At 45.7% G+C, this 23,196-nt stretch overlaps 1 protein-coding gene across 9 annotated transcripts in view; it reads right to left on the bottom strand.

The window, feature by feature from the left end:
- Window positions 1-23,196, bottom strand: part of mast2 (microtubule associated serine/threonine kinase 2) — a 148,200-nt gene that overhangs the window by 8,712 nt on the left and 116,292 nt on the right. For all 9 annotated transcript variants that reach the window (XM_063200621.1, XM_063200622.1, XM_063200623.1 and 6 more), the window contains 18 exons: window positions 18,331-18,406; window positions 17,738-17,947; window positions 12,490-12,591; window positions 9,457-9,589; window positions 8,931-8,998; window positions 8,684-8,799; window positions 7,731-7,939; window positions 6,904-7,042; window positions 6,620-6,752; window positions 6,339-6,504; window positions 5,945-6,046; window positions 5,496-5,618; window positions 4,622-4,731; window positions 3,982-4,136; window positions 2,374-2,681; window positions 1,733-1,999; window positions 1,016-1,242; window positions 198-320 (listed from right to left, as the gene is read on the bottom strand). In XM_063200621.1, the coding sequence (XP_063056691.1) occupies window positions 198-320; window positions 1,016-1,242; window positions 1,733-1,999; window positions 2,374-2,681; window positions 3,982-4,136; window positions 4,622-4,731; window positions 5,496-5,618; window positions 5,945-6,046; window positions 6,339-6,504; window positions 6,620-6,752; window positions 6,904-7,042; window positions 7,731-7,939; window positions 8,684-8,799; window positions 8,931-8,998; window positions 9,457-9,589; window positions 12,490-12,591; window positions 17,738-17,947; window positions 18,331-18,406 (2,767 nt within the window). The remainder of the gene's footprint in view (window positions 1-197; window positions 321-1,015; window positions 1,243-1,732; window positions 2,000-2,373; window positions 2,682-3,981; window positions 4,137-4,621; window positions 4,732-5,495; window positions 5,619-5,944; window positions 6,047-6,338; window positions 6,505-6,619; window positions 6,753-6,903; window positions 7,043-7,730; window positions 7,940-8,683; window positions 8,800-8,930; window positions 8,999-9,456; window positions 9,590-12,489; window positions 12,592-17,737; window positions 17,948-18,330; window positions 18,407-23,196) is intronic.

The raw sequence follows: 23,196 nt of genomic DNA, 5'->3' as shown, positions 1-23,196 counted from the left end.
TAATATAATATAATATAATATAATATAATATAATATAATATAATATAATATAATATAATAACCGTAACAATAATACTGACCACTACATGCGTGAAAATTATCTGTGCATAGTGCTCTAACGACACAAGAACAAGAAATCAGAAATGCTGCGTTTGTTTTTGTTGTGTCTTCTGTTTGGGAACACGTGGCCTACCCACCTTGAGAATGATCTCCACCACCTCGGTGTGGACGAGGCCGTGGACGGGCTCTCCGTTGACGTGTGTGATGAGATCTCCCTGCCTCAGGCCCGCCTCGTGAGCTGGACCTCCCTCCTCAACATGCTGCCAAGAGGAAACCAAGACAAGAGCAGTTAGACAAGTTAGCAAGTCCACCATTGGCATCCCATTCACAAAAAGTCTTTGTTGTAAGAGCCCTTCCTGAACTCAAAAAAGGTTGCTCTTTGAGGTACTCTTTGGATGGGCAAATGTAGAAGTTGAAAAATAAAAAATACCAAGGCACTCTCCTCTGTCAGAAGTAAAAAAGCCTTTATTGCATGACCTGGTTACAGTAAACCTTTAAAAAACTCCAACATGTTTCGGCCCTCCGGCCTTCCTCAGGGAGTTTGGCTTGGTTTGACTCCCTGAGGAAGGCCTTCATAGCTGCCTGCATAGCTGTCTGTTGGTTATTTCGTTGTTTACAACATTTGTTGTATTGTGTGTGTGGGGCCTTCTTGACCAGGACTCATTTAAACATAGTGTGATGTGTGTGTGATGTGTGTGATGTGTGTAATGTGTGTAATGTGTGTGTGATGTGTGTGTGATGTGTGTGATGTGTGTGTGATGTGTGTGTGATGTGTGTGTGATGTGTGTGATGTGTGTGTGTGACATGTGAGGTAATTATCAGATAAGTCAAGAACCATTTCCAACACACTATATACATCATATATTTGTCATGTGATAACAGTGACAGTGTACCCACCTAGCATGGTGAGCGTGTGCGTGCATGTGTGGTTGTGGTTTTGGTCGTTTTGACTCACCCAGACCATGTGGTGGACAGTGTAGATGTCCGAGTCGCCCATGTAGACGCGGATGGCGCGCAGGGTGAAGCCGTACTTCTTGCCGGCGCGGTGGATGATGATGGCCGGCTTGGCGGGGCAGATGGCCGGGCTCAGGTCGCGGCTGGGGGAGGAGTCGCGGGACGAGGGGTTGGAGGAGAGCGAGTGGGGAGACATGGGGCTGGCCAGGGGGGACGCACCGTGGTGGTCTACAGGACACACGGACAGACAGACAGACAGACAGGCAGGCAGGCAGACAGAACACAGAGGAGAGATGGACAGACAGACAGGCAGGCAGGCAGAACACAGAGGAGAGATGGACAGACAGGCAGGTAGGCAGGCAGAACACAGAGGAGGGATGGACAGACAGGCAGGTAGGCAGGCAGGCAGAACACAGAGAGAGGAAAGAGATGTTTATTTTTATCTTTTGTCATTGTAACAAATACTACAACAAAATGATTGAGCAGCCCTTGTTCGTCAGCTATCTAGTATGTATATGTTTAGTTGATGCCTTCGGTTCAATAACGTCATACAAAAACATGTTCACATTACATTATACTATGTATAATCCTGCATGCGTGCATGCAGATGCATGCAAGATTCAAGATTCAATAGTTTATCGTCATTGCCAATTAAGACAACGAAACGCACGCACGCACGCGCACACGCACGCGCACACGCACAGAGTAGCTTGTGTACCTGCAGGGATCATGAGTGAGAGGGTGGTGGCGGAGGCCGACTTGATGACCTTGTTGAGGGGTCGCGAGGTGTGCTGCTTGCTGTCGGCGTCTCCGGAGAGCAGGCGGTGGCGTGCGCGGCGGGCTGCCAGGTCGCTGATGGCTTTGGGGGTGGAGGAGGAGGAGGAGCTGTCTGACACGGCACCAGCCGCCTCCGACACACCAGCAGCGGCCGAGAAGGAGGAGGGCCGAGGGGCGGCACGATCACACACGTCACCTGAGCTGCCCGCTAAACAACCAACAACATAAACACACAAAGATGGTTAGCCACACAACAGCGTACAGCACAGCAACATACAACACACATTATATTTAATGTTATATTATCCTACGCTGACGCTTTTTGGTTGCTGGTGCATGACAGCATAGCAAAGTAACGCGACTAATAGACTGATATGTGAGTGGGGCTTTGCTCTGTTGGATGTAGGATGTGTGTCTGTGTCTGTGTGTGTGTGTGTGTGTGTGTGTGTGTGTGTGTGTGTGTGTGTGTGTGTGTGTGTGTGAGAGTGTGTGTGTGTGTATGCATGTGCATGTTTCTGTGTGTGTGTGTGTGTGTGTGTGTGTGTGTGTGTGTGTGTGTTTGTGTGTGTCTAGCAGACTGACGTGTGAGCGTGGCCCGGCTCTGCTGGCTGGAGGTGGACCCCGGTGTGGTGGGCGACTCGTCCAGCTTCAGCTCTCTCTCCACGGGCAGCTCGGGGATGGACAGGGGCAGGTCCTCGGAGCGCGGGCCCCTCACCGGCGTCTTGCGTCCTCCCGAACCCCCGCTGGAGGCCCCGTCCTCCTCCTCGCCGGAGATGGCGAAGCGCGGCATCTCGATGATGGCCGAGCAGCAGCGTCGGCGCACCGTCAGGGGAGGGCTAGAGTCGCTCTCCGTGTGGGAGGACTCGGACACGGACAGACGCTTACGCAGGCTGCAGCAACACACAGAGCATACAACACAACACGGTCAGAGATTCTTTAAAGATGTAGGGAAATCAAATTTAAATGTCAAATAATTCCGGCTTAAATATGTACATAAATGTACTCTTTATCAGACGATATTGTCCAAAATCTTTTTTTTTTTTTTGAACAAAATCCAGTGTTAAAATCTGTGGGTTTTTTTTTTCGTTGTCTAATACCCGCCTGTTAATTATACGTCAAATAGAGATATGCCAATGTATGTAAAAGGTCGCTATGGGCACCTAACATGACCAGGTTCCGGTCTGCCTAAAGGGGCGTGTCATAATACTCCTAGCATTGAATAGAACAGTCCTTAGGTCTGCCTAAAGGGAGATTTCCCCTCCCCTCCCCCTTGCGATTGTAGAACCCGGAAACAATGGGACAATGGAATCTCGCTTTCTCTCTCTCTACTCTCTCTAGACACGGTATTACACAAATTCATATTTTCCCACGCTGTTCTGATTCTAAAGCTATCATAATGAGTTGTGAACAGTACCCAAACTTTCCCTACATTTTCAGCACAGTACCCAAAATCTTCTAATGTAGCATTTTCACATAGCATTTCTGATGTTGCATTTTCCCATAGCATTTCATGGTCCTGGGCAGTTCTGAGTATTCTTATGGGTAGCATAAAAGACATCCAGACAACACGTATTTAGAATGTCTACCCATAGTAAAGGCAGCAATGAAAGACAAACTGACCCCATCAGATCCCGGCCTAAACAGGTTCCCATCTATTGGATCTTTGCTACATCAAACTCCTCATATGAGCTTTGGTGCATTAGCTGGCAAGTCATTTAAACAAAGCTTGTAAGAAATAACTATTTATTACACTGTATTAGTGCTGCACCGATACCGATACCACCATCGGTAGATCGGTACTAAAATGGTGGTATAGGTATCGGCGAGTACCAACAAATAGGGCACCGATACCATTTACAGGTGTTTGTATGACACTTAAACAGCCTTGAAATTAGTTATTTCATAGAGGTATTTAAAAAGTATAAAAAGTTTTGCAGGATTCACTTTGTATTAGTCTTTTTCCTGTTTCACAAAGGTAGGCAGCAGCCTGACAAAGCCATGCAATGATTTTACATCCAAGTAGTATGCACTACAGCCCTTCATATATACATTTCAAATAGGGTGGTATTGGTATCGGTATCGGTATTGGTATCAGTGCAACACTACACTGTATATACACACACACATACACATTAGTTTGTCCTCCAGCAAAGCAATGTGCTTAAAAAACCCTGCATCTTGTAAACTCACATCTCCGGGGATCCCACCATCCAGCTTCGGTCCCTGGTCTTGAGACCCCCCAGGCTGTCCAGCCGCTCCCCTCCCTCCTCACTCAGGCTGCGCTTGGTGGGGGGAGGCGTCCGCTTCTCCTCGTGCAGGGACAGCCGCTCCATACTGCTGTACACCTGTAGAGCAGTCGCAAAGGGGGAGCAGAGAGCAGAGAGGAGGCCACACACAGTGAGGAGGAGAACTTACAGGTGAAAGATGGATAGATGGATAGATAGATGGATAGAGAGATAGATGGATAGATAGATGGATAGATGGATAGATGGATGGATGAAAGAATGGATGTGAGGGATTTCATGTGAATGAACAACACAATGTTTCAAGAAGGTAAAGTCAAGTGTTTCATCCCGTGACAATAATCAGCAACTGGAAATTGATACTGGAATTTGCCATCAGAGATTCTAAGACTTTTCCCCCCCATCTTGATCAAGATGCCTGAAGAAGATCTATGATCGAAACGTTGCTCCTAATAAATTAAGTCTTTTGCAAGCAGTGTGCAGATCCTTTCCCGCTCCTACATGTGACATTTTTTTTATTTGGCACCTGCTGATGCTTTTTTGCTGGATGTGCGCGCTTTCCACAACACTCTCTAGTGGTGTTGTACCTTGCTGAAGCGAGGGGAGCAGGAGGAGAACTGCCGGATCTCCACGTGCTCCTCATCGTTGGTGTCCTCCTCTTCCTCAGAGTCCACGTGGTGGTAGCGGTCCGAGCGAGCTGCAGGGGAGAAAGGAGTTAGGGATGGCGAAAACTGAAAAAAACTCTTAACCGGCTACTGAGACTCATTAACCATTGGTTAACCGGTAATCTTAAATTATACAATGTTTGCGTGCCTGATATGCACAGCACTGATTTAAAAAAAATATATTTTTCACATAAGCCTTTTTTTTTGCTACGCAGACAGGACCTGCCATGTCCAGCCACTGTTGCCAGATGGAAAATGCTGAATTATCGTACTAAAACCTCTAAATTATCATTTTTTTGGGGCTGTTTGGGAGGAAATTATTATTATTATTACAACCGGTTAACCGGTGGCAGAAAATTTTAACCGGTTAAAGTTGATCCAGTCGACCATCGGTTAAACGGTTACCGGTTACCATCCCTAAAAGGAGTCCCCCCAAAAAAGTGTTTGGTCAACTTCCATAATCAGGAGGCCATTGTCAATTACTACACAGTTCTACATTCTGTTGGAAATGGCTCAATGGCTCCATACTGGGTCAATCTAAAATGTTAATTTCCTTTCTATTTTGTTTGTGCAGTTGCATATTGAGCATAAGGCTAATTGAAGGCATATGCCTGTAAAGAGGCACAATGATGATTAACACTCTGTGTGTGTGTGTGCGTGTGTGCGCGTGTGTGCGCGTGTGTGTGCGTGTGTGTGCGTCTGTGTGCGTCTGTGTGTGTCTGTGTGTGTCTCAGTGTCAGTGTCAGAGAGCGAGCGAGAGCGAGAGCGAGCGTGCAAATGCATTGACAGATCTTACTGTCGAAGTAGCTGGTGTCGTCCTCATGTTCCAGTTGTGGGATGAATTCGGCCTTCTGCCTGAGGAGGCTGTTCCAGTCCAGATCGGTGAAGAAACGATGCTGCTTCACTTCATACGCACTCCCTAATCACAATAATATATATATAAATAAATAAATAAATAAAATAAGCAACTATGCCAATGTTTTAAAATACGGGCAATTGCTAGGCAATAGCATTGAAGAATTCTGCCCGATGGATCACCACGCTCATGGTGTTTTTATAAAGCAGTATACAGCACTACAAGATATTGACCATAAGTAAGCTAGCTCATTTAGTATGTTTTTTGTTATCGTCTTGTCTTTTATTTAACAGCACTTTGGGAAACTTTATGTTCTTTAAAAAACCAAATGGTGACTGTCATGAAGTAGTGAGTAGTGAGTGTGCTGAGGAGGCGGCGTCAGCTCTGACCTGTGCCGAGCCTCTCCAGGGGGCTCTGGCGGAGCAGCTTGCAGATGAGATCCTGAGCTTCAGCAGGGAGAGCCTCGTCCTCCTCAGGCCAGATGATCTCATCTGAGGAGCACAGGACAACACACACACACACACACACACACACACACACACACACACACACACACACACACACACACACAGACACAGACACAGACACAGACACAGACACACACCATCAAGACCATGCTGCTGCTACTTTTTCTACTTTGTGTTTTAAACCCCCCTGTACCTTTTTTTGCTCTTTGGGATCCCACACTTTAAAGGGCTATATAAATAAAATATACCACTATAGTTATCATTGTGTATTATTTTATAAACCATTTAAATCCAACCGCTCCAGTCTCTAACTCACCGCTGATAACTTGTCCAAATAATTCCTCAGGCGTGTCACCGAAAAAAGGTGCACAGCCCACCAGGAACTCGTAGAGGATGACTCCCATTGCCCACCAGTCCACCGGCTTGCCGTAGCCCTGACGCAGGATCACCTCTGGGGCAATGTACTCTGGAGTGCCACACACCTGACCAACCAGCAGATGGCAGCAGAGGGTTAACATTGTAGCATGAAATGCCACTGAAATCACACACTGACACAAATGCACACACACTCACACACAAACCCAAATGTTTACAAACCTGTTTGTCAAGAAATTCACGAGTGTCTTTCTCTATGTGCCCTTCGTAGAGATTGGTGGTGAGACTCATCAGACCAATTTTAGACAATCCAAAATCAGTCAGTTTGATATGTCCCAGCGAGGTGATGAGTAGACTGAAACACAGAAACAGATTAACTGTGAATAGTCGCTCAGTGTAATTTAAAAGGATCCCCTAGGGATCTGTTGCTAATTTCAGATAGTGAAACACCACTGGAAATTGTACATATGAAAGAAAAGAAGGGAGAAAGCATGAGCGGTTTTTACTTGTCTGGTTTGAGGTCTCGATGAACAATGCCGTAGTTATGGAGATACTCCAGGGCCAGCACCGTCTCAGCAAAGTACATGCGTGCCATATCCACGGGCAACGCACCAATGTGCTTCAGCAGAGTAGCACAGTCACCACCTGGAGGAAGGGACAGGCACAATTAACTTCCATCATATAAGCAGGGGTCTAAATTAACACCATTCAACCAGTCTAATGCTAATGACATTTTAGTTTGGCTGTTAGAAAATACCATTTCACTGCCACTTTGACCCATTGGTGAGTGTGTGTTTGGCTACAATTAACATGTATTAGCCAATTTGGCTGGTAAAAAAACGGCACAATTTCTAAGGTACAATTTGTAAAACTGTTCTTCCCACAGTCAAGGATAAAGAGCAGCATAATTTAAGGTAGAGTATGTGCGATGGTGGTCAGAGCTGCTCATTGCAACTATGCTTCCCATTCCCAAATTTGAGTTTTCATTAACATTTCAGTAATTCACTAATATTTACTGGCCTGATCAAAGTACAGCAAGTTTTGCTAAAGATGTCTATTACTGGAAATTCAAAATGCCGGACAATGAGAAGATCCACCTTTCAATGTATGAAAAAAATGAAATTTTCCCAGTCATAATACTCAGATATTGATGGTGGTGGAAAATACTCATGAAAAAGAAAACATTTGTGAATGGGCAGCATGAATTCTCAAAGTAAACTACAAAAAATATGGCACATACTCCGCTGAAATTCGACATTTGTTGACATTCCCCTTCCTCCAGTTTTGTTGGACTGGAGCTTTGGTCTGGACAAGACCAGACTAATCTACATACCTTCCACGTACTCCATGACCATGCAGAGATGTCGGCGTGTCTCGAAGGAGCAGAACATGCTGACCACGAAGGGGTTCTCTGCAAAGGTGAGGATGTCTCGCTCCACAAAGGCCTGCTGGATCTGGTTCCTCAGGATGAGGTTCTGTTTGTTGATCTTCTTCATGGCGAAACGCTGACGTGTCTCTTTGTGCCTCACCAAGAAGACCGCACTGTCGCCCAAGCAAAGAAGTAGGAGAGCACAAACCAGGGAGACAAAACAGTTTAGAGCTTTGCGGTCTTGAAACCTCAAGTGTTTAGTCTAGGCTCGGAAGTTTAATTTCAGGTCAAGACTACTCCGTTGCAGCAGTATCATCACCACTCTGAATCGTGGCACAGCTCCAGGACGTTGACTCTGGTTTTACAGCAGATAGTATTTACACAAGATAATCAGCTGCAGTAAAGCAGGCAACAGCCATAGTAAAAAAAAAACCTTTTGCTGACAAAACTTTATTTTATTTATAGGTACACTGTGCAGGAAATGGTCAAAAAAGGTACTGCAACTATGCTGCTCATTGAAACTGGGTTGCCTATTGCCAAATTTGATAATGAATATTTTCTAGTATGGCCCAAGTACAGTAATTTTTGCAGCTAAAAATGGCTATTTCTGAAAATTAAAAATGGCGGACCATGGAGAAGATCCCCCTTTTCATGTATGAAAAATGTATTTTTTCAAGTCATAATGAACACTTAGAATTTGATGGTGGTGATAAGTATTCATGAAAAAGGTAACATTAGTGAATGGGTAGCATGAATTCTAGGAATAAACAACTAAAAATCTCACACAGTGTCCCTTAAAGTCAAGGTGCTGCTGTGACATTACAGTGGTGCAAAATTGTGGTGCAATGACCAGCCTTTTACAGCAGGACGGATAAGATCACGGAGATGATCGATCATAGAGTTGTGTTTCTTCTTACCCATAGGCACCATTGCTGATCAGCTTGATGTTTTCAAAGTCCTCCTCTCGAGGAGTTTTGGTTTTCTGCTGAGGAGGAGCGGGGGCTGAGGCTGGCTGGACAGTAGCACCGCGACCCTGAAGCAACACAAAGACACCCACTCACGTTCATCACAATGCCGTGCCAACAGACTGTTCTTCAAAAACAAATAATTAAAATGTATGGGGAATATTTTTCAGGATGGACAATCATTGATGCGTGCACTCACGTCTGTGGATTCCTCTGTCTCTGGAGTGTCAGGGTGGCCGCTGTCATAGCTGCTGAGCTGGGCCATTTCTGGAACACATAGCGATGGAGAGGCAACTATAAGGACACCAGGACTAAAATGATGTGCAATGGTTGACAAGACACTGTAGTTCAATATTCAATAGACTTGGCTTTACATTCAAATACATGTTTGTGTTGTTTATTATTCGTTATTTGATAGATTTTTTTTTAATACTTGAAACATCATAATTATAGGTCAACAAATCCTTTGTCCTGCTATTGTGTGTGTGTGTATGCGTGCATGTATCACTCAAGATAATGGAAAAAAGGAGGCGCACACAAGACTTGTGTGAAAAAAGTGTATTGAAGCCAAAATTAAACAACAGAAGTCTAAGGTTAACTGGAGAAACAGACGTTTCGGAGCTAGTCCATTCTCAATGTCTCCAGTATGTGTGTGTGTGAAAGTGTGTGAAAGTGACAGTGTGTGTGTGTGTGCGTGAAGGTGAGTTTGTGTGTGTCCTCCTCACCCTCCAGGGGGTCCCTGGTGAGGCCCAGCTGGCTGATGATGTAGCGGGGGATGTCGGTCTTGATGCCCTGGCCCTCTTTGGCATGGCCCTCCGCGGCCTCCAGCAGGTGGTAGAACTCCTCCGGATCAAACTCCTGCAGGAGCACAGGCAGCCAGGAGCACAAATAAGGATTAGTTACACAATAATAAAACATTGGCTACAAACAGTACAGTGACATGCTTCATCTTCAGTTAACTGCTTTGAAGGGCCTATTGCAGGGCTATTCAATTAAATGTCAACGAGGGCCAGTTTTTCAAATTCCTCCCATCAAAGGGGGCCGAACTATACGTATGTATTATGGTTGCTGACTGTCAATGACAAAAATAAGGGACACTTCATTGATTTGGGGGGTTTGGGGGTCCTCCTCCAGAAAGTTTTGCACTTCTTAGATGTAATTTCCAGCATTTTAACGTCTCATATCCCATTTCAGCTTGATATGGAGTCCGTACTTTCATCCCTAAATTCCGAAAAACGATTACGTATTTCAAGGGGCTTGTGGGGAGCCAGAGCCTTGCCATCCAAGGGCCGCATCTGGCCCCAGGGCCGCCATTTGAATAGCCCTGGCCTATTGCATATGGTCATAATTAAAAGTAACTGGCTGACTGTGTTAACACCATACTAATGCTATAGTTATCTAGCCCTACATTTTTAAAAGAACACAGAAATGAAGGTCACAGAAGTGAGCAAGAGAACGTCTATGTCAGCACAGGACTCTCTTGGGCCATTGTTCGCATATTATGAAGACCTCCATTATCGCAGACAGCTAATTTGACCCCCACATCTGCTGGGTGAAGTTTCCCAGCAGCCCAATCCTGCATGCTGTCAGCTGCAGCCCTACAGGTGATTACTCACACATACACATGTGCAAAGGAGCATGGAGCCCCACCATCTCTGGCCCAGCAGGTGGTGGAGGGTGGAGGGTGGAGTGTGGCGAGTGTATGTGTGTGTGTGTGTGTGGTGTGTGTGTGTGTGTGTGTGTGTGTGTGTGTGTGTGTGTGTGTGTGTGTGTGTGTGTGTGTGTGTGTGTGTGTGTGTGTGTGTGTGTGTGCGTGTGTGTGTGTGTGTGTATAAAATATATGCTTCCAGTTGCTCGGGTAGGTAGGGAAAGCTAATAAACCACAGGGCTCCTCTCCGCACACTGAGGTTCTCATATCTCATGGACTTCTCTACCCCTTATCCATCTCTTTTACAAACACACAACTCATGATAAAAAAACCCCTGCCAGTTGCACACAGGTAGCCATTTTATCATTTTTTGCTTCCACTTTTCTGGCTGTGGCTTTTGTATGAATCGGCATGCTCCATGGGTTGCTACTCTGAGGGATATGTATGCGTGAGCAGAGTTTTACAAGGTAGAAGTAGAAGTACTAATGTAATTACAACACTAGTGGTATGATCAGAGAGAGTAGAGAGAGAGAGGTTCCATTGGCCCATTGTTTACAGACCTAAGGACTGTTCTATTCATTGTAGGAGTATTATGACACGCCCCTTTAGGCAGACCGGAACCTGGTCATGTTAGGTGCCCATAGCAACCTATTATGTTGGCATATCTCTATACTTAAAGGATCTCTGGTATGATATTACATGGTTCCAACTTTGTAATGTCACACTACTAGTGTAATTACATCTTTAACAGTAATTCTATTTCTACTTTATACAGTACATCTGTGTGTGTGTGTGAGTGTGCGCATGCTATCACGCACGCACTTCCACACTCACATCCCTCAGAGTAATAACCCAAAGGGCAAGCAGATTCATACAAAGGCCACAGCCAGAAAAACGGAGTCAAAACATTTATAAAATGGCTACCTGTGTGCAACTGACAGAGCACACATGCACAAATGTGCACCTAAAAGATGAAGTATCAGGAATCAGATGAAGTATCAGGAAACCCTCTGGCTGCTCTGAACTCTCTGTCACCTAGCTGTGTGGGAATGCGCTGAGGGGGGATATGAGAGTGAAGTAGGGTAATATACTGTAACGGTAGATATACTCCATTTATCCTGAAGGGAAATGAGAGTGAGCGCGAGAGTAGCACTGGAATGACAGATCTACTGTGAGCAAAGAACTGTAGCTCATGCTCCAAGTCATCATCATCATCATCATCATCAACACATACAACTCTCCCAAGAAACCTGCCGACCTTAGTAAATAACCTGCTGACTCATCACTTCTGGAGTCACACTCAGTTGGATTGAGCCATCAAAATGCATGTAATTATCCTCTCTGTTTCAGTGAGGCAATCTCTGGGCTACACACAGGCAGTTAAACTGCAGAAGAGTTGCAAATAGATTTCCAGTAGAGTGGCGTCAACAATTGCCACGGGGGTTATGAAAACAATCTTGAGCTCGAGTCAATCTGCTGGCGTCTTAATGGCGACGCGCTCATTAACAAAACAAAACTGAACTAAACAGCAAAAAAACATCCAAGTGTGTCAAGACCAATACATGGGTTGTACTTTAACAAAAGAAAACGTGTTCAAAGGTGTTCAATTTGACCGTCAACCTTTATTGTGTTTAAATGTGCTGTATAAATGAACTGACTTTCTTTTTTCTTTTCTTTTTTTACAGAGCAACACTCTAGACAAAAAAGAGAAAATCTGCACACATCAGGTGACTCTGCAAGCTTTTGAAGGTCTATCAGACTGAAAGCTTGCAGGCCTGAAGAGTGCAGATTTTCTCCCTTTTGTTTAGAACAGGGGTTCCCAACCTTTTCCAACTTCGGGCCCACTCGAAATTATCGAAACGTTCGAGGCCCACCTCTGACCCGATTACGAATAAAACTCACATAAATCAGCAGTAACACACACCAAAATGTGATTATAATTTTTAGAATATTATTTCAAGGCCCACTTGGTATACCTTCAGGGCCCACCAGTGGGCCCCGGCCCATAGGTTGAAAACCACTGGTTTAGAAGTCTCCACTTTAACCTGCACCTTCTCAGCAGATAAGCGGTGACCCTTCACTACTTCTCTTGTTGGAGAACAATACTCACCAGACACTCCAGCAGCCGGGCGGGTCGGGCGATCACGATCATCAGCTTCTTCACCAGCTGCGTGACAAACGCCACCTCCTCACTCTCCGACCTCTCATGGGCCTAGGGGGGGGGGACAAACGTTCAAGTGGGGACAAAAGAGGAAAAGAGAGAACAATAGCATAGTGAGATATAAAGTCCAATACTATTTAAATAATAAACACAAACATATCCACTGTCAGCAACAACAATTTGCAACAGTGTTAGGACTTTTCCACCTTTATTACAACAATAGGACAGTGGAGGGATGGAAAACGAGAGAGAGAGAGAGAGAGAGAGAGAGAGAGAGAGAGAGAGAGAGAGAGAGAGAGAGCGAGCGAGAGAGAGCGAGAGAGAGCGAGCGAGCGAGAGAGAGAGAGCGAGCGAGCGAGAGAGAGATGGGATATGACCCCGTGCCCCAAGGGCAACTAGCCATATGACACGGGTGAATTAGTGCAGTACACCCGCAGCAACCCTCTTTAATGTTGTGGGCCACAAGTTGACTGATTTGACACTCATTTCTAGAGCGATTCCTTTCATTCCTGCTATTTCACAGGAATAAAATGATGGTCGACTTTCCTGGAGGCATATCTTTGATAATAGCCGCCTAACAAAATTAGTAGAGGAGGTTGGTGAAAGTTAAGGGAGCTTCATAAAACCAAATCGCAGTAGCGAAATGGATATAGAGAATCAGAGCGAATGAGAAAGAAAGAGAGAGGGTGTGTGTGTGTGTGGTGTGTGTGTGTGTGTGTATGTGTGCGTGTGTGTGCGTGTGTGTGCGTGTGTGTGTGTGTGTGTGTGTGTGTGTGTGTGTGTTGAATGAGTAATAGACAGAGCTGGTTTAATAGGCAGGGCTGGGGGAGCTGTGGCTGCCACGCTCAGTAATGGAGACGTCTGTGAATGACAGCATCGCCCTCAGGTGCTTCCTCATCAAGCTCCTGAATAATTTACAGGCCTAATAAAAAGGTACGTGTACGTGTAATATGATGGAAATGATGGAATGACATGAAGATATCCACAAGCACACGGAAGGAAACAAGACAAGACCTGACACTGAATGAAAAATAAACACAGATGGACACAGATAGAGGGAGAAAATGAACAGGGATAAAAAAGAGACACAAATAGAAAAGTAGATAGATGGAGAAAGAGATAGATTGAGAAAGAGATAGATGGAGAAAGAGATAGATTGAGAAAGAGATAGATAGATAGATAGATAGACAGGTAGACAGACAGATAGATATAGAAACAGTTAGACAGACAGAGTCAAAGATGAACATACGGTATACATACTAACAAGGTAAAACAGCTCAACACTATGGAATAAAGCGGCATCTACAGATTACCTCACTGTGTTAGAGAGGAATAGCTGGCCAGAGGGTGTGAACTGTCACGTCACCCCATTACACCGGGACAGCATGCTATGTGGTGTGAAGTGTGTGTGTGTGTGTGTGTGTGTGTGTGTGTGTGTGTGTGTGTGTGTGTGTGTGTGTGTGTGTGTGTGTGTGTGTGGCTGTGTGTGTGTGTGTGTGTGTGGCTGTGTGTGTGTGTGTGTGTGTGTGTGTGGCTGTGTGTGTGTGTGTGTGGCTGAGTGCTGAGCTTGCACTCTGCTCCTACTGTGCCCTTCCAGGATCTCTTCAGGGCTGCTGCCATATGATGGAGGTCAGTGGCGGTAGCCAGGCTGCAGCCAGGTAATCAGCTCCTGGGGTTGCCCTAATAGTGACCCAGTCAGGGGTCCAGGTAGTGCCCAGGATGCCTGCCTGCCTGCCTGCCTGCCTGCCTGCCTGCCTGCCTGCCTGCCTGCCTGCCTGCTTGCCTGCCTCCCTCCCTCTCCACCTGCCTGCCATAGTGCCTATCTGCTCGCCTGCCTGCCTGCCTGCCTGCCTGCCTCCCTCCCTCTCCACCTGCCTGCCATAGTGCCTATCTGCTCGCCTGCCTGCCTGCCTGCCTGCCTCCCTCCCTCTCCACCTGCCTGCCATAGTGCCTATCTGCTCGCCTGCCTGCCTGCCTGCCTGCCTGCCTGCCTGCCTGCCTGCCTGCCTGCCTGCCATTGGGAGTTCTATTTTGTGTATTGTTCTCAACAGCCAATGGCTTAAGTACAAATACTTACTTTTAATTCAAATAAAATGTAAAAACTAAGTATGAAATAAAAATGTATCAAATAAAATATCAAATAATTTTTTTTACCCTTCTATGTGTTCCACCACTGCTGGCTGACGGCCTAACTCTCTTTCACTGTTGCACGAACTAAAACACCCAGTGACCATCCTCAAGGACAAATGCATAAATACCACCACCATATTGACAGACAAGTCTCCCTATAGCGAAATTGAGCATCATTGAGCAAACGATAAAAAATGTCATCATATATACCTGAATTATTAAGCATCAACCTTGAACAGTAAGGCTCTAATGTGCACAGTATGATTGACAGGAAGAGGCCCACAGATACCCAACTATTACACATAATGCCGTGTCCAGACCAAGAGTGAACTACGCTGCCTGGGAGCGTGGGTAGCAGAAGTTTTGCCTTGAATTCGCTCCAGACGCAGCATTGACATGTTTTATTTAGCTAATCACATAACGGCTCTGGCTTGACAGGCTGGGACATTCCAATTGGTTTTCGCCGAACCGCGTCATAACGAATTCGCCTCCAATTAGATTTAGTTTAATCGTTCAAATTCGCTCTGGTCGCTCAGGAAGCTTCGCCCCTGGCGAATTCGCTTTGGTAGCGCTGGTCGCGTGCACGCCATAGAGAAATAATGACTTCCGTCGCTCCGTTCGCTCTTCGTCTGTACACGGCATAACTCTTCTCATGGCCCAGGGCAGAGGTAACAGGTTCTCTGGCAGCAGAGCCAACTAACTCACTACGGTACATCAAAAGCATCAACACACAGATTGTTTTCACAGGTACACAAGACAGACAAAGATCTCAAGTCAACAAGTAAGTACCTCCTCTAAAATCTCCTTTTTAGATAATAAGTACTGCACTCTAAACCACCCACCAGCACAAAGTCGACTTCACCATGTCCTTCACCAACATGTTGTCATTTACTACCCCACAAAGACTTCTCTCAATCTGTCCTCACACAGGGAGAACTTTCACCAGTCTCCCTCCCAGCCCAGTTAGAAAGGCTGTGCTGCGAGTCTCACAGCCACCCAGAAAGCTCCCACCCAGAAGCCTGTGAAGGGGTTGGAGAAACTCAACTGCAAACTTGTGTGTGGGCTGCATAAGCAGGCTCCACTCGCGCTGCGTCTCCAGAAGCCTCCTCAACTCCTCCTCCTCTTCGGCCAGACGTCGCTGCCACGACACCCCCGACATGCTCACTGGCCGGTCCACAGGGACACCAGTCCACGCTCCAGTCCAAACGCAATCCAGCAGCAGCCAAAAAAACACACGCTCACAACCTTATCGTTCTCCTCCAAAATTCCTTTGCTCCACACGTTGTTGTTATTGCAAAGGACCAATCCCTTCTAGCACCTGCTCCCATCTCCCAACCTCTAACACGTCAGCCAATTAGCCGCGCCTGGGTGATGTCATCCGCCATGTGTGTGCTCCATGTAGGTGCATGGAGGTAGAGTAGAGGAGAGGAGAGTAGAGGGGTCCACGCGGATGTGGGGCCAACCCCTCCCCTCCCCTATCTGCACACAGGCAAACACACATGCGCACACCCCCCCTCCAACACATGCCTACAGCACCCCGCGAGTGAGGAAGAAATCTGTCCCCGCCTCCCTTTTCCATTCTCCCTCTCTCTCTGTCTCTGTCTCTGTCTCTCTCTCTCTCTCTCTCTCTCTCTCTGTCTCTGTCTCTGTCTCTCTCTCTCTCTCTCTCTCTCTCTCTCTCTCCTCCCACCATTGTCTAAAGGACTCATCCGTCACCACCACCAGTGTGCACTGGAGCGTGAAATTAAAATAACCCCTCCCTCCCCACTCCAAACAAACTTGCATCTTAACCGGCACAAACACCTAAAAGACGTCACGCACAATGACATAAACGTCCCACATGCTGGGGGGGGGGTGTGTGTGCTTAAACAGGTACCACTGGGAGCCATAACGAAGACATTTCGAGCCCTACGGCGCTGTGACTGAGCTAATAGACACATCAACAGCACATCTTGTGACTAATGCCTCTGTGACAGGTTGGGACAGTCTAGCATATGTGACTACCATAGAATCCAAAAGGGAAGAGCATATGAAGAAAATGATCGACAAGACAAGAAATTGTAGACACAAAGGTAGAAACAGAAGCACGTACCCAAGAGGAAGGCATTTATAATACAACAAGAATTTGCAGAGGACCTGCAAGACTTGGAAAGAATGCAAGCAAAGGTGTGTAGGCTATAGTATGATGGACACCCATCAATACCAGATATGTCTTTATAACCACGACATCAGAGTGGCTCAAAAGACTTAGGGAGCAATAAACAGACTGCTGCTGAGATGGAAAAGAAGCCATTCTGATGATGCATGAGATGTCAGTAAGCCCATATCATATATGCTCCCCTCTACAGGCACTCTGGAGCCACATCAAGAAATGGTCCAGAATATTACTGCCCAGGGCGAACCAGAAACTGGACTGCAGGGAGCGTAGAAGTCTTTGTTCCGTACTACAAATAACTAACTACCGGTATATATATTTTTCTCCACAGGTGATAACGCGCCTTTTCTCAGCTAAACAAGGCTGTGGTGACAACAGATTTTTGCCCCCGATACAAACCAAGGATACCAAACCACAAACCGCAAATGTCTACCAGTCTAACAGTTTGGACAAAGACGGTGCGGTTGGCCGTCATCATCATCATCATCCGACAACAACAAACACAAACCAGGGTTCCCACACCTCTTTCATTAACAAATTCAAGCACTTTTCAAGCACCTTCAAGCACCAAATTTTCAGCTTTCCAGCACCCTTTAATAGGTCGCGGGAAGGGCATGTGGGGGTCCTCCCCCAGAAATGTTTGTGGGTTTTAGATGCAATTTCCTGCATTCTAATCAATTTTAGGGTGTCGAATGGCAAATGCCATCTGACATCTCACTCCCTCAGATTTTTGATGTACCTGAACAATCTATTTCTATTATTTGGCTTACTGAATTTGATTTGACACAAATTTCAAGCATTTTCAAGCACTTCACCAAACATTCAAGCATTTTCACAACCTTGAAAACACTTAATTGAAATTCAAGCATTTTCAAGGAATTCAAGCACCAGTGGGAACCCTGACAAACTTACATCTTGAAGCAGCTTCTCCAGATTCTCCTGGAGCTCGTAGAAGTAGCGGGAGGTGATGAGGCCCTCTCGGGACTTGTCCAGGCAGTCTCGCGACAGCTCGATCAGCTGGTGGTGGATGAAGCTCAGCACGCCGTCGGCCAGCGGCATCACCTTGTCGGGCGCGTTGGAGGCCATGAACACCGCCAGCCGCTCCTCCATCTGAGCCGTGGCCTGTACCGCGGGAAAACAAAGACGGCACGTTTTGGAGAATTGAGAATGCTGTTCAATTTAAATTTTTGAAAAGTTTTGAGTTTTATTTCATAGCAGACCTACATCTGACCATTGAGGTCTTCAAGTTCTTAAAGAAAAGAACAACTGATGAAGACTTGATAGCCGAAACGCGTTTGCTTTTTGGACATGGTGGTAATATAAATAAATAATGAGACGCAGTTTGTGAGTCCGGATTTTTCTTCCTAAAGTTGATACATTTTATCGTGCACCCAAAGACTTTTGTTTTTCCAAGAAGTTGAGCGCGTCCTTTGCCAAAACTTAAAGAAAAGAACACACATAAAATAAGTGAATGGTGGTACAGTGGAAGGAGCAGCCTACTGTACCTTTGGGAAGCGCTCCTTGTAGACATGGTTCATCATGACTATCTCATGGTCAAAGGAGATAGGGGAGCGCCCCGGGCTGCAGGAGAGAGAGAGAGAGAGGAAATGAACATTAAAATGCGGCAGATGAGAGGAAATTGAAAATATGGGGGAAGAGTAGAAAATACAGTAGGGAGATTAGGGGAGGAGGGGAAAGAGAAGGCAGCAGGGAGAGAACAGAAAGTGGGTACCAGGCTTGTACGAAATTCCGAATGGAAAGAATTTCAATTCAAAATAATGCCATAATAGGAACACTAGGTGGTGCCATTACCTTGAATTTCTTTGAATTTAATCTACACCACCCATTGAAAGTACATAGAACACCATCAACTAGTGTTCGTATTATGGCATTACTTTGAATTGAAATTCTTTCCATTCGGAATTTCGTACAAGCCTGGTGGGTACAGGGGGAAAGAGAGACAGGCAGGCAGGCAGGCAGGCAAGCCCCTGTGGACTTAGGGGGACCCATGCCATGACCGATGAGCCCCTGCATCTCATCTGGAGCACAGAAAGACACTGTAGAGGGGGGTCACCTGACAAAAGACTGTGTGTGTGTGTGTGTGTGTGTGTGTGTGTGTGTGTGTGTGTGTGTGTGTGTGTGTGTGTGTGTGTGTGTGTGTGTGTGTGTGTGTGTGTGTGCCTATGTGAGCCCCTGCATCTCATCTGGAGCACAGAAAGACACTGTAGAGGGGGGTCACCCGACAAAAGACTTCATTAAAGGGGTATGCCACTATTTTGGGGCTTAATACAGTTAAAATCGTTGGCTGGGGTTTATAAAGGTGGTAAAGTGTCTTATTTTTCATGTTAAGCGTTGTCTTGCTGTAAGACAAGTTAAAAGAGGGAATATGTCGCTAAGCTAGTGAAAGTCAATGTATCCGTGTAGCATTGTAGCATGCTACACGGATACATTGACTTTCACTAGCTTAGCGACATATTCCCTCTTTTAACTTGTCTTAAAGCAAGACACCGGCTTAAATGAAAAATAAGACACTTAACCACCTTTATAAACCCCAGCCAACGACTGTATTAAGCCCCAAAATAGTGGCATACCCCTTTAATCCACACTCAAGAGAGACGAGAGAACCATGATTCAGGTAGACCTGTGTGTGTGTGTGTGTGTGTGTGTGTGTGTGTGTGTGTGTGTGTGTGTGTGTGTGTGTGTGTGTGTGTGTGTGTGTGTGTGTGTGTGTGTGTGTGTGTGTGTCTACAGAGGATCCTTAACACAAAAGATTCAGATCAAAAGGTACAGGAGTAAAGGGTGATGGATGATGGGCAATCCCACCACCTCAGTTAGAAGGGCAGGGGATCGCCATGCGACACGGAGGGGAAATAAACCCATGAACAGGAGGGTCTGTTGAGTTGAGCCAGGTACAATAGAGTGAACTCATTTTTTGGGGTGATTTTTTTTCTCAATTTCATGTTATGTGAACTATTTCACATGTAACTATTTTTCTCTTTCCTCCTCATGTTGTGAAGCACTTTGAAATCAACTGTGCTATGTTTTGATGTGCTATAAAAATAAAGTGACTTAACTCACTGTGAAAACAATGAAATAATAAAAAAGCCATTTAAGCGTGTCTGGTTGTATGTCACTTATTAGAGTGTTAAGTAGTTTGCGTCTTTATTTAAAAGCCATTTAAGCGTGTCGGTGTAGCCATAATGTTTGTGTGACGAGGTGGGCGGGGATAGTTAGGGCATCATGGGTGAGTTGCTACAGCTGGGGCCATGTGTGACTCACCTCAGCTTTGATTGGCTGAAATGGCTCACGTGGCTGTGAGGATGAGGTCATGCTGTAAGTCATTCATTGACGGCGTGTCTGGCCAATTAACCCACCAAATAGAATGAGAATACACCAAACGTGACACACCGCTCAGTCAACCTCATGGGGGCTGTTTATCAACATGCACACACACACACACACACACACACACACACACACACACACACACACACACACACACACACACACACACACACACACACACACACACACACACACGTACGCACACGCCTACGCACACGCCTACGCACACGCCTACGCACACGCCTACGCACACGTACACACACACGTACACACACACACACACGTACACACACACGCGTACGCACACACGTACACACACGTACACACACGTACACACACACACACAGCCTTGGTCTACAATGAAATCACTGCGCTACCACACAGCGGTAAGCAGTGCCTAAGAGTCCTGTGGTGCTCTGCTGTCAACGTCAACGCTAGAGAGCAAAAAAGCCCCGAAAAGCTAAAATCAGCAGCGCAGCAGGGAAAGGTTACGGCTGACAGTGACTGATGGGTGTCCAGGAGCGGCTGCATTACTTTTCATATATTTGAGGAAAGAAGGTGCGTGTGTAGGTACGTGCGTGCGTGCGTGCGTGCGTGCGTCTATGGCTTTAGGCTTTCTGTGTTTTATTAAATAAAGTTCTGGTGGAGTGCGGTGCGGTGCGCGGCGAGGATCAGGGCAACAGTCCCGTGGAGCAATAACAGTGGGAGCTCAGATGAATGATAATGAGGCAAAGGGAAATATAATTATTTTCTCCCACTGTAATGAGAGGAAAGAAATAAACGACCTCGTCTCTCGAAACCGTGTCGCGGCTTGAAGAACGACCTTGATGGTGGAGCTTAATCGCAGCTAGAGGTGAAGAGAATTGTCTTCTTGGTGCTTACATTTTTTTACAGGGCATAATGTGTTCACAGTGGGGTCTATATGAATTCCTTTGCCTGTGTGGTATGTTTTAGCTGGGAGGTTTTACTCAGAAAACTGGGTGTTTAAGTCAGTAGGGCATAGTGAGTTATGTCAAATAATTTACATGCCTGCTTTTGATTAATTACATTGCAGTCAATCACTTCATTACACTAGTGTGGCAGGCATGATAATACCTACAACAGCACAGCAACTGAGAACACCTACAGTTAGGTGTGGCATAACAATTGATCGGAGAATGTAATTTTGCCATAGCACACGCCTATAAAGGAGACATATGGGCTCTTTACATATGCTGGAAGGTATTGGCACGTTTCTATTAGTCTGGCTATTTACACTGTCCAACATTTTTTTTTGTAGGATAAGTCAACTTATCAATATGAGCATTGGAATAGATTGTACATATTTCAACTATTTCAAATTAAATTGTAATACTGTACATAAATCAGACACTGAGCACATGGCAGCCCACCACTGAGCTGACCAGGAATTCAAAAAACATCAAAATAATGGAGCGTGTAGGCAATGGGGCAAGTCTGTGTGTGTGTCTGTGTCTGTGTGTCTGTGTCTGTGTCTGTGTCTGTGTCTGTGTCTGTGTCTGTGTCTGTGTCTGTGTCTGTGTGTGTGTCTGTGTGTGTGTCTGTGTGTGTGTCTGTGTGTGTGTCTGTGTGTGTGTCTGTGTGTGTGTCTGTGTGTGTGCGTCTCTGTGTGCGTGCGTCTGTGTGTGCGTGCGTCTGTGTGTGCGTGCGTCTGTGTGTGTGTGCGTCTGTGTGTGTGTGTGTCTGTGTGTGTCTACGATGAGTTCATGACAGGTTGTGTTTGTCAAGATTGATATGGATCCATTTTTGCAACAGGCTTGTGTGTGTGTGTGTGTGTGTGTGTGTGTGTGTGTGTGTGTGTGTGTGTGTGTGTGTGTGTGTGTGGGCACGGAGAGAAAAAGTAGTATGTGTTCCATAAATAGCCAGGCTATTTTCTGGCTGTATAGTGAAGTTGGTGGCTGGGGAAATCAGGTGCTAAATTGAGCGTGACAGACTAGGTGGGCTGGGCATGGATTAGTACGCTGACCACGGACACAGCCACATGCCACCTATGTCACACATGGCTGTTTCACACACACACGCACACGCACAGGCACACGCACACGCACAGGCACACACTCATTCTCTCTCTCTCGCTCAATCTCTCTCTGACACACACACACGCACAAGCACACGCACACACACACACATGCACACGCGCACACGCACGCACACAAATTGTAAGGGTGATGAAACAACAGAGGATGGGCGAAAGAAATCCAAAGGCTAGAAGTGTATTGAAGATCCCAGAGCAGAGGACACAAGATGAGAGCATTGGACAGTGTGTGTGTGTGTGTGTGTGTGTGTGTGTGTGTGTGTGTGTGTGTGTGTGTGTGTGTGTGTGTGTGTGTGTGTGTGTGTGTGTGTGTGTGTGTGTGTGTGTGTGTGTGTGTCATGTCTTTGTTATTGCCAATGGTGAAAACTATGGGGGGAGGAAACAAAAAAGGTGCTTAAAAAGTACTTCATTAGAAGTACTTAATGAAATTACTTCATTATATAAAGGGGCCAATACACATTAATCAACCTGACAAATCAGAAATGACAATACGGCAGAATTGGCAAATGAGGTCCATTCTCATCTGAAGTAATTTGTCAGGTCAAGTGCAACAGGACAGCATGCTGCATTTAGAAATACAAACGCTCCCATCATGCTATGCCCGTGTCCGGGCCGTTTGATACTTTTCAAAACCACTGAACCCAGTGGCAGCTTTACACTCATCACAGAAGACAAGACAGGCCTCTTAAAACGTCATGGCAGAATAGCCACCTATACTATTCATGTTTGAAAAGCATACATCTCCATATCATAATACATACTTAATTATTGATGGTGCTGGTAAATACAATTTTAAGTTTGTATAAAATGACTTAAAAAAAAAAAAAAAACTAAAACCATACAATTTTTAAGTATTCATAATGAATACTTAAAAATTGATGGTGGTGGTAAATACAATTTTAAGTTTGTATAAAATGACTTAAAAAACAAAAACAAAAAAAACATTAAAACAATAACACACTATTTAAAGGCT

The sequence above is a fragment of the Engraulis encrasicolus genome, chromosome 6 (genome assembly GCF_034702125.1).
Source record: "Engraulis encrasicolus isolate BLACKSEA-1 chromosome 6, IST_EnEncr_1.0, whole genome shotgun sequence".
Classification (NCBI taxonomy): Eukaryota; Metazoa; Chordata; class Actinopteri; order Clupeiformes; family Engraulidae; genus Engraulis; species Engraulis encrasicolus.
Note: the sequence above shows the minus strand (reverse complement) of the source record. Positions and strands in the feature narration are given on the sequence as shown.